General features: G+C 43.6%; 2 protein-coding genes across 4 annotated transcripts; one reads left to right on the plus strand and one right to left on the minus strand.

Annotated features, from left to right (window-relative positions):
• The first annotated feature begins 321 nt into the window (after nt 1–321).
• akip1 (A kinase (PRKA) interacting protein 1) lies at nt 322–4,554 on the plus strand. Of its 2 annotated transcripts, XM_035643748.2 has the most exons (6): nt 322–920; nt 1,897–2,089; nt 2,222–2,296; nt 2,379–2,498; nt 3,284–3,385; nt 3,714–4,554. In XM_035643748.2, the coding sequence occupies exons 2-6, from the start codon at nt 1,931–1,933 to the stop codon at nt 3,756–3,758; spliced, it is 501 nt and encodes a 166-aa protein (XP_035499641.1). In that variant the 5' UTR covers nt 322–920; nt 1,897–1,930; the 3' UTR covers nt 3,759–4,554. The 2 variants fall into 2 exon arrangements, with proteins under 2 accessions (XP_035499641.1, XP_035499640.1); XM_035643747.2 differs by lacking the exon at nt 3,714–4,554 and having other exon boundaries at nt 332–920; nt 3,284–3,692.
• c7h11orf16 (chromosome 7 C11orf16 homolog) lies at nt 3,688–10,152 on the minus strand. Of its 2 annotated transcripts, none has more exons than XM_035643738.2 (8): nt 9,895–10,152; nt 8,707–8,927; nt 7,653–8,015; nt 6,945–7,075; nt 6,676–6,829; nt 6,221–6,455; nt 4,754–5,254; nt 3,688–3,972 (listed from the first exon to the last, which is right to left on the minus strand). In XM_035643738.2, exons 1-8 carry the CDS (start codon nt 9,998–10,000, stop codon nt 3,749–3,751), a joined length of 1,935 nt encoding a protein of 644 aa, XP_035499631.2. In that variant the 5' UTR covers nt 10,001–10,152; the 3' UTR covers nt 3,688–3,748. The 2 variants fall into 2 exon arrangements, with proteins under 2 accessions (XP_035499631.2, XP_035499632.2); XM_035643739.2 differs by having other exon boundaries at nt 9,891–10,152.
• Nucleotides 10,153–10,288: the final 136 nt, after the last annotated feature.

The raw sequence follows: 10,288 nt of genomic DNA on the forward strand, positions 1-10,288 counted from the left end.
AGGAAGTTTCCTAAATCTTGAAGTGGCCCAGAAGTATTTGATCAGCACCATGATAAGAGCTGTCAGGTTCTCTAAATGCTTAGGAATGGAGCTTCCTTTCCTATCTCCTTTAGCAGAGGACACACTGGAGCTTCCTATGTGAGAGTAAGGAAGCGCCCCACAATTCATTGCGGCAGCGATATTTAACGTGACGCGCCTCGCACGGACGTAAACGATTCAGTCCGAAGTAGAAGTAGAAGAGTATGAATATGACCGGGAAGAGACGCACGTCATCATGTCAGTTACTGTTACATCTGAATCATTTACATCTGATGTCACACGGTGGTAATACACGTTGAAAAACCATGGATGGAGCTGCTGCGTCTTGTGTAGTTTCACCACGACAGACGCACGTCAACGACATCCGCCGGCGCCTGATGTAGTCTAGTGAAAGTCGAGTCGGATTCTCTGAGCACCGCTGTCGACTTTTCCTAAGTCCTATGTATCCTCCTTGACCTCAAGACGTCTTCCACTGAGGTCAGGGAATAGTCGATAGGAAGGACAATTCGACCTCCCCCCACTTCATAAACCTGGTGACACTCTTACAGTGATCAGATGTGATGTTAAGATGGTTACAAAATCAAAACTTAAACAAAAATACATTTTTATTGGACTAAGAATAAAGTGTCCAGTATTTCATAAGAATAAATAAACCAGTGCTACATGTTTTAAATATCTCATGACCCATGAAGAGTCCCGGCCCTTGAGGGCCAGTTGATTAGTGTCCCGCTCGTCAATACGGGGGGCGGGGCTTGGCATGCAGGGTTTCCCGTCCTGTCTTTTGAAAGCAGCAGGGGCACGGTTGCGTGTGGAAGCCGTGACTCCACTTTGCAAACTCGACGTGGAAAATGTGAGGAGTTCACGCTCAAGGTGACTGACAGGTATGCGTGTTGTATTTCTGCACCTTTCCTCTGAACGCAACAGGTAAACGAGCAGATAGTCTCCTCGCCGGACTTGTTAAGAGGTAATGGGACGACACGTCGGTAGACGCGGACGTGTTGTGCGACATTTTCAGGTTTTAGCTGAACTCGTGAAAACATCGGTTGACTTGAGAGTGAGAAAAGGAACGAGCCGCTTCCTGACGTCGCTCAGTGGGGCGTTAATCTCGACGCATGCGCTGTTTCGCCGGATTTCATGTTGCGTTCACTTGCCCTGTGTTATTTTCTGGCCTGTTGGTGTTTTGGGTTACGAATTTTTGATATAACTGCTAAGATGCTGTGATTAGAGAAGTAGACTTTCGATGTTCAGGATGACTTCCCTGTGAATTAAACCATTTAACGTAAGTGACTGTTGATATGGAAGAATTTTGAGCTATAACATTTGTGGGAAAACTCTCTCTCTCTCTCTCTCTCTCTCTCTCTCTCTCTCTCTCTCTCTCTCTCTCTCTCTCTCTATATATAATTCTTTGTCATATTTAAAATCATGCCAATTCCAGTTGATTGGCTAGGTTCGCTATCTCACAGTCCTACAGACATTTTTCCTTGCATTTATCTATCACTTGAAGGAAAATTCTGCAGATTAAGTTACTGAATATAGTCATGAGATGCAGAGCCGTTCCTGTTTTATCCTGGATGTTAGTGATATAACGTTGCTTCACAAACAGCAGTCGTGAAGCACCATCAAATATTTGCGCTCAACTCAATGGACGACAACCACAATAGTTTTTGGCCACTGGAAAATCTCTAGACTATAACCACTGAAGTTCTGGCTGATTACATTTCTATCCATTGTGGACATCATTTCAACTTCCGATCAAATCATTAGAGTTTATTTGGAATAAAAGTCCAGTGTATTGGACTTCACTGTGAGGAAAATAAACTGTCTGAGCGAACCCACTCTGCTCGCTCATCTTCTCAGGTGACTGTCACCTGAGCTTGTACTCGACCTGTTCATGGAAAGTCAAGCCTGGCTGGAGTCGTCCCTTCGGCGCTCTGCCAGTCTGGGCCGGGAGGTGCTGCGGCGGGCCTCCAGGCGCAGCGTGGACTGGACCAGCACCGGTGCATCCCAGACCCCCACTACCGCAGATGAAGACTCACAAATCCCTGTCAAGGTATCCGCCTGCGTGGTTCTTGGATACTGCTCCCCGATACTGATTGATTTTGAATGATTGCACCCTGACGGGGGTTTTGTAATTTGCTCACCTATTCTAAAGTCAAGCTCCTATACTTTGTTGTTTTTTCAGAGCGCCCACACAGAGCTCAATGATGCCTTTGCAACCATCGCAGAGTTCATGGCACAGACGACCCATCAATGCAAGGTCAGTGATTATTTGTGAGCTGTAGGCCTTCACCTGTGCACACACTGGTGAGACTAAACTGTAATTTTTGTCTGTGCTGCAGAGGGTTTACGAGTCCGGCTGCTGCCCAGAGCCCACTGACAAAGAGAGGGAGCACGTGTGCAGGTTCCACACGCGACCAGCTGCTGGGAAGAAGGCACCCTCTCTGCCAGCCAGGAAACATGTAAGGGCTTTGTGCAACAGGAAAGTCTAATGATCTGCTGGGTTTACTTTTTTTTATATGTTGATATAAACCTTGTCTGGTTTTATCACATCCTTATGGCTAAAATGTTTGTAAATGCACACGGCTGACACAAAGCTTCATGGACATCCTGTTGAACTCTCACCAAGTCATGATGAGAATTAAATTCACCGACATTGTTACTTTAGTCTGAACCATCAACTCCTGAGAAAAATATCATTACTTGATTAAGCTTTATCTCAGACGCACAGGTCCATATCAGTACACTCTGCTTACGTGAGATTGTTTGCCTGAAATGGCTCAGGGCTTCGGTGAAGTGATATTGACCCAAAAATAATCAGCTACTGCGACTGTTGGATTCTGCGAGAGTGCAAGTACAAGCAGCACTCTTACATTCTGAATCTCCCTTGGTTGTATGTTGATATAAAAAAGAAGTAATCATCATTAGCAATGCATCTCCGCGGTTTTGGCCTAGTGGTCAGTGCGTCCGACTTCCCGGCCAGAGCAATAAAATCACAACAACAACAAATAGAGAAACAAGCTTACTGCCCTCTAGACACACAAGGAAATAAGATGAAGCAGCTTGTGGTAAAACTATTAATTTTGAGAGAGACGTCTTGCAGATTTCCTTGAAACAGCATATCGCCGTCATAAGAGAAACTTCTCAGCGCTCCCCTCGTCAGCATCACCACTTCAGTCTTGTGAACGTGGCTGTGTGGGACTAAAGGGTAAAGCGAAACCTGTTAAAATTCAAGTCTCGTCTTCAGGATCACGTGTCGGCAACAGATGAAGATTTCTATATCGAGGTTTCCCCTGGAACGTACGCCATCACTGCCCGCGTGCAGGAGTCACAGCAGCAGACTCAGCAGGTTAGTGTCAGAGCTGGAGAGAGCATCAAGCTCATCTTTAACCTCTGACCTAACCAAACCCTTAACCTGCAGTAACAGAACTGACAGATGCAGATGCTGTGTTTAATGGCCTGCTTTACACTGGGTTTACATTTTATTTTATCAAAATGTTTAATTTCATGCACATCAAGAAGCCATATTTTATTGCATTTCACTTGAGTATTATCATGTAGTTTGTAATGAAAGCAGAACATCATGTAATGTATTTTTACCTGCACTTATGCCCCATCAGTGTAATCATATTTTTAAATTAAAGACAAAAATCACTGTTTTCATTTATTCTTTACAGACATGGCAAAGTTCAATAATCTGTACACTGACACATTATGTGTAAACAGTAGTGGCATTGTTCCGTGCAAAAGGCTGCCGTCCCGCAGGCGGTCGAGGTCTGAAGTTGGTCCTACCCAAAACTTCTCTGAGGCTCGCTCCTCTTTCTTTAACACCTGGAAGTGACTGAAACAGAGAGCTGTGATTGGGCGAGGCGCTGATCTGCGGGACAGGGAAGCTGAACCTCGCAGGTTGTGAGGTCCTCCAGACCACTGCACTCCCTGCAGATTAGATTACAAGATTAGAATAAAAGATCTTGTGCAGGTGTACTGATGTTAGTTTACACTGTCAGTGCTTTGTAACATGTATGTCTTTGCTAGAAACTAAACTGCCATACAGTTAGACCATTGATTTTTATTCTAAATACAGCCATGATGAAAAAAAGACTTTTCATGATCTTTTGATGGGATGAGTACAAGTGTTTGTCGAAACTTAAGAAGAAATCCATAATTTAGTGTTAATTTAACCTACCACAATTGCAACCACATTTAGTTTTACTGGATTTCATCACAATGAAAATTTCATCCAACTAATAATGTTCACAAGCACTGAAATACTAAGGGATTATTGTTTTTTTCAACTGGACCGTGTGATCTAACACATTAACATTTTCTGTCTCAAAGTACCCTGCTTCAACACATTTTACTAAACACAAATAGACAGATATAATACAGATTATTTTTAAATTTCCGATTTCAAGTGAGACCATTGCTCTTACTGCTTTTTTTCTTCCCCTCTGCTCTTCCCTTTTATTAGCATTACCATGTATTTTTCCGATAAAACGTTCACAATGCTGAACACTGGCCTGTGTCTTTTCTGGTTTGTGCTTTAAAGCAAAACAAGATGATCTCCCTCCATAACCATCTGATTGTTGTCATGTTAAAAAGGTTAAACATGTTGCCTTGCACTGTTTTTTTCAATTTATGAAATCAATGATTTTAGTCACTTTCAGTGAAATCAAAGAAAGACGTTCTGAGTCGACTCAGAGTTTGTGTTTCCTACCTGGCTGCCTGTGCTGAGGCTCGGGCCCAGTTCTCCTCCAGTACCTCCAAGGAGGACGATGTGGCTGTTTACCCCTCGGCTTCCCCGCAGGAGGAAACGTTGCCGTGCTCTCATCCTCGGTAAAAGATGAGGAGGAGGAAAAGGGCACCTCAAGGTCGCGCTTCCCGAAATCCACCTGCTCATCCCCCTCTGCCCTCTCAGATCCATCCACTCCTCCCAGGCTGGACCCACAACCGGCTGGGACTGCGCAGGGCCGGCGGTTTATAACCGCACAGCAGCGAGATGTCGAGGCCGAGCAGTCGGTGCAGAACAGCTGGGGAGTCCAGGAGGAGCTGCGAGCGCAAAGCCAGCTGCAAGAATGACTCTGGGCTGACGTCGGGACCGGGAGCTCCCTGACTATCCTGTCGTGGTGCGATGCCGAAAGAGGTAAAACCAGGCGGTCAGGAAGCAGAGACACACAGCCGTTCCACATCAGCACCCGGACACTCGTAACACCATTAGCTACAGGGAAATAGACTCGGGTATTAGGAGGATTTACTGAGGGTGATCATGACTAGTTCTGCTTTTTTGAAATAGGAAAACTCAATCTTAACATGCATCGTCTCCTGGATAGAGTACTTTTCAAATGTGATTTAATAGTATTAACAAAGACAGAGAATTGTGAAGGCAACAGGAAAAGTGATGGAAGTAAGGAAAATTGTTTATTCTGTGTTGAGCCCCATTTCTTTTTTTAGCATTTATTTATTTACGTCTTGGCAAATTGGCACTTTTAACCTGTGGTTGTAATCTGTACAAGATTACTAACATCTGAGATAATGTTGCAGTAGGTGTAGGTCACTGAGTTGTATTAAAATGCGTTTTCTCTGTGTTAAGATCAGAATTATCTTTATTGTCATCAATCTCGGGTACAAAGAAATTCCGCATGGCTTCTCTCGTACAGGAAAAGAAATACAAGTAGTAACAGACAAATGGAAGCAGTAGTGTCGTGAACAAATAAACCACAAGTGATGCTTGTGATGGTATTATATAAAGTTTTAAATGTTTAATGAAAAGGGTGGTTAAATTAAATGTACATTTACACATGTATAGAGGGATGTATTTACAGAGGCTGAATGATGTAAGTGTGTGTGTGTGTGTGTGTATGTGTGCGTGCGTGCGTGCGTCAAAGTCTTTGGTGTGTGTGTGGGGGCTCACAGTTGCTTTGCTCTGTTCTGTGGTTGGGAAGGGAGGGGCGTGATGGAGGCTACAGCTCTTGCAAAGAAACTGTTCCTCAATCTGTTGGTGCAGGATCTTATTTTCCTGAACCGAAGATTTTTGTAAGATATGATTCATTCATGTCACATCACACAGTCTCACCCTCCTCTACAGAAACACTGTGAGTATTAGACTGTATAACATCTTAAATTTTAAAGTTTCACCCACGTCACTGTAAAAAATGTCAAGACCAACATTTATTTGACTGCTTACCTCCAAAACAACCTCCGCGCTCTGCGTTGGCCATCACTCTCCCCGGCCCGTACCTCCTCAGATTTGGCTGCCATGGCGACAGGACAGAATCTCCAGGCACCAGCCGGTGCGCTTGATGTCTGATGCTGTGGTTCACCATGTCCGGGGAGCAAACCAGCTGCCTCTGGGGGGAGACGACCCCCAAACCAGCACCCCCTGGATGGTCGAACTCCACAACGTAGACCCCTGTGCGGCCCTGAGTTTGGACACGAAGGGAAGAAGACGTCTCCAGATGTTTCCTTTACTGGTCAGATCATACAGCAGTCTGTGAGTACGTCTGGCTATTTGCAATAAATATGAGGATTGATTTACATTTTGTCTGCATTTTTTCTAATAAACGTTAAGGGTATAGTATGTCCAAATAATTGTGGATTCTTAACTGTATGCAATTTTAAACGGGTGCCATGTCTTTTTACCTGAACCTGCTGTGTGACAGTGCCCAGGTAATAAAAGCCATCCACTTCTCTCCTGGCCAGGACACGGGATCCGAGGGGAAACTCTGAACCGCCCAGGGATCGACCAGACAGCAGGCAGGAGGTGACCGGGCGGACAGGATTGTCCAGACTGCACCTGCTCAAGTGTTTCACATACCCAGTACAGGTCTGTCACCCCCAGCACAAAATGTACAGTATGTATGTATGACATGATATCTGAATGAACAATCCAGTCAACCATGGGAACCGACCTGAGTGGAGGAGTACATGTGTTGTGCTGCCGTGGAAACACGAGTGAAGTGGACGGACAGCAACACTTGAGAGAGACTGGAGAGATGATTGGCACCGATGTTTGGCTCTCAGCAGCACACAGAGGAACCACCTGATGGTACACATACGGAAACAGTCACAGCCTTGTATGGATATTGTCAGTGTTTCTTATAATTTATCTTGCACTGTATAAAGTTACCCAATTGGAGGGTATATATTCCTTTCCAAAAAAAGAATATTCAGACATGTTGCTTTGGCATTTTAGCTCTAAGAGGTAGTTTGTGATTTTTTGATTTGGTTTTCATCTATTTTTGCACTCTTTAAGAGTTTTAATTTCTCCTTGCTACTTTCTGGTGTATTGATGCATTTGTTTTTATATTCATTAATTGCCATGCTGGATGCACTTCAGATGTATCGAGCTCTGCTCTTTGAAACAGATTGGGAGCAGCCACTCTTCTATGAATAGGTAATGTGGAGATGGATCTAAAAAGAGTAAAGCCAACTTTTCTGGCCTATTGATGTTAGATTTGTTCACAGTATATTGTTCATTACTTGAATATTCTCTTGACAGAGCAAAGATACGGATCCCATGTGAGCGTCAAGGGCATGAAGGTGACTGGTAAAAGTGTTTTTTCATCTTTAATCCACCAAGTGCCACCCAGCACTCGTCTACTTCATACTCGTTATACCTTCCCCAGTTTCCCATCGGAACTGTCTACAACCACATAACAGCTTCCTCTGGTGGCCTGAGTCAGACGCCGCAGGTAATCTCTGGTGTTGATGTCCGGCTGACCATCCGAGTCCTGCAGGTAGAACGTGTTCACAGGCCTCCCGGCCGCCAGGGCCGGCAGGGCGCTCAGCACGGCCCCCGGCTGGTCGGGCTGGTCTGCAGCGAGCAGGTGGACGGCGTGACAGGCCGGGTCGGTGAGGGCCAGACTCAGGGCAGCCAGGAGATCCCTGCCGGCGCTGCAGCTGATGGAGTGAATCCAGGACAGAGCTGTGTACACTGTGTCAGGAGCACAGGGAAGCATGTGGTGGGACCAGGCGTTCACCTGCAGAGTGGAAAAGAAAAACATCAGTCTTGAGGTAAATGTGCTCAAGAAACAGATTTTAAATTAAATTGAATATTTTCTCAGTTAAACAAGACAGCACAGACTTTATTATACTTAAGTCTTTTTTTTAAATACACAATTATTTGGACTGATTAGTCAATCACACCTCCTGAACATATTCATGGTCTCCAGAGGATGATTCCTGAGGATTTTTCCTGGCGATATTTCTTAATGTCCGTAAATTTTCAATACTGTTACTATGTTCGAATATTAAAAATGCTTTTGGTGAAGAGCGCTCGATGACTTGTTGAGGACTCGATAAAACGAAGATTAGGATTTGGACGTACATGTCTTAACAGCTGACTTTACATAGTTTCATGAGGAATACTTCAGATAATGTGGGTCTTGCAAAACTCCATGACTTTATCTATGGCATCTCCAAGGGTCATATTTTCATATTTATTCAACTTAAAAATTGAAGCAGCTTTCCTCCTCCTGAAACAGACTAACCAATGCACTTGTCACTTTTTATTTAACAGCCACCAACATTTTCGCCCCACATGCTCTCATAACAGATAAATTGCCGTCATGTTGTCATTTCCTCTGGTACTTTTTGTATTATGGCTTGTAATGAACCTCGCAACCTCTAGAGAGAGTTTTTCCTCCCTGCGACCTCTTGGTTCCACCTCACCGTGTTTGAGAACGTCATGATGTTGAAGAGCGAGTCCCTGCGTGAAGCTTTAGTCAGCAGCGTCTGGATCAGCAGGCGTTTCACTGACCCCAGGACAGACCTGGTGCCCTCTGAGCAGTCCAGCACAAAAGTGGTGTTGCAGCTTACTTTGCCTAGAAACAGTGGGACCAGCGCAGCCTCCGACTGCCCCATCTGCCCAGATGTCATCCTGATACTGTAACCTGAAGGAATGATACAATTCACGCTGATTTTCAGTGGTTTTACATCATGTCTTAGATTTTCTGAGCCCTGTTTAGCCCTTTGCTGGACCTAATGAGGGTTTGCTTGAATGTGACATCGGAATGGACATACAGTTTTAACATGATCTGGAATTTTAAAGTTTTTTTAAAATCTATTTGGTTAAAACATGTCAGCTTCCTTAAACAAACATGTGAAACTACTACGATGAAATTAACAAAACTAGTTTTTCTAACTTCTAAAACCTGTGCTCGAGAAATAACTAACTCAATTAAATTTTTTTAATAGATAAAATATATTTTTCATGTTTTGTTGTGGTGTCGTTAAAGGTTTGGTTGTACTTCATTAATCTAATGTTAAACTGCTGTAAATTAGTGGAAGAAGTACTCACTTACAAGAAAAGTCCTTGAATCAGAATTTTATTCAAACTTACTCAAAAGTGCTCACAACAATGTCAAAACAATGTATAATATTGAATTATAATGACATATTGATGTGTATGATTATACATCTCAATTTATATGTCCATTTTATTTTATTTTATTAATAGGAATCTTCAAAGTGACTCAAAGTATCAGATAAATGCAGTGTGGTAAAACAATTACACATTTGTGATGCAAGTATTTGAAAATGGAAATAGTTTTGTGAAGTAGCTCAAAATTGTACCAAAGTACAGTGCTTATATATCCTAATTTTAGTAAATGTACTTAGTTACATTCCACCACTAAAACATAATCAATTATTCATCCAGAAATGTGCACAGAAATTCAGAACTTCTCCACCTCTGACTGGCGACAACGGGAAACACATAAATTGTGTTTATGTTCTGTCCCAGGAACATCACCACAAACAATAAAAGAAACAGCTAAACACGCAGCACTTTTTTTGTTCTTCGCTCTGAATTCAAAGTTAACACAGTGATAAGCAGTAAACACTGAGGACATTACCTACACTCTTGTTTGTGGTGTCCACTGTCGGCTGCAGACGACAACGTCCCCCCAACTGTTGATGTTGGTTTCCATGGAGAAGTGCTCAGCACGGAGTCGGCCTCCTTCATGGCCACTGGAGGGACTGTTCACCTGCCAATCAGCTGACCAGGGGGCGTCGCCAAAACACTACTGTCACGACACAGTTCCTGTGTTACAGTCTCTGGTCGGCTGGGACATTAAAGCTGCTTCCATCTTCTGTTTTACTTACTAGCAGCGTTAATCATGTCAGACCCTTAGCTGCCCTAGTTTTTTGAGTGGCTCTCGGATAAAGTAGCACTGGGGCAAGTTATGTAAGACATTTGGATTGGATTGCATGTCATGTTACCAAAGTGATACATCTTCTTTGGGGAAAATGA

This window comes from Scophthalmus maximus, chromosome 7, assembly GCF_022379125.1.
Source record: "Scophthalmus maximus strain ysfricsl-2021 chromosome 7, ASM2237912v1, whole genome shotgun sequence".
Taxonomy (NCBI): Eukaryota; Metazoa; Chordata; class Actinopteri; order Pleuronectiformes; family Scophthalmidae; genus Scophthalmus; species Scophthalmus maximus.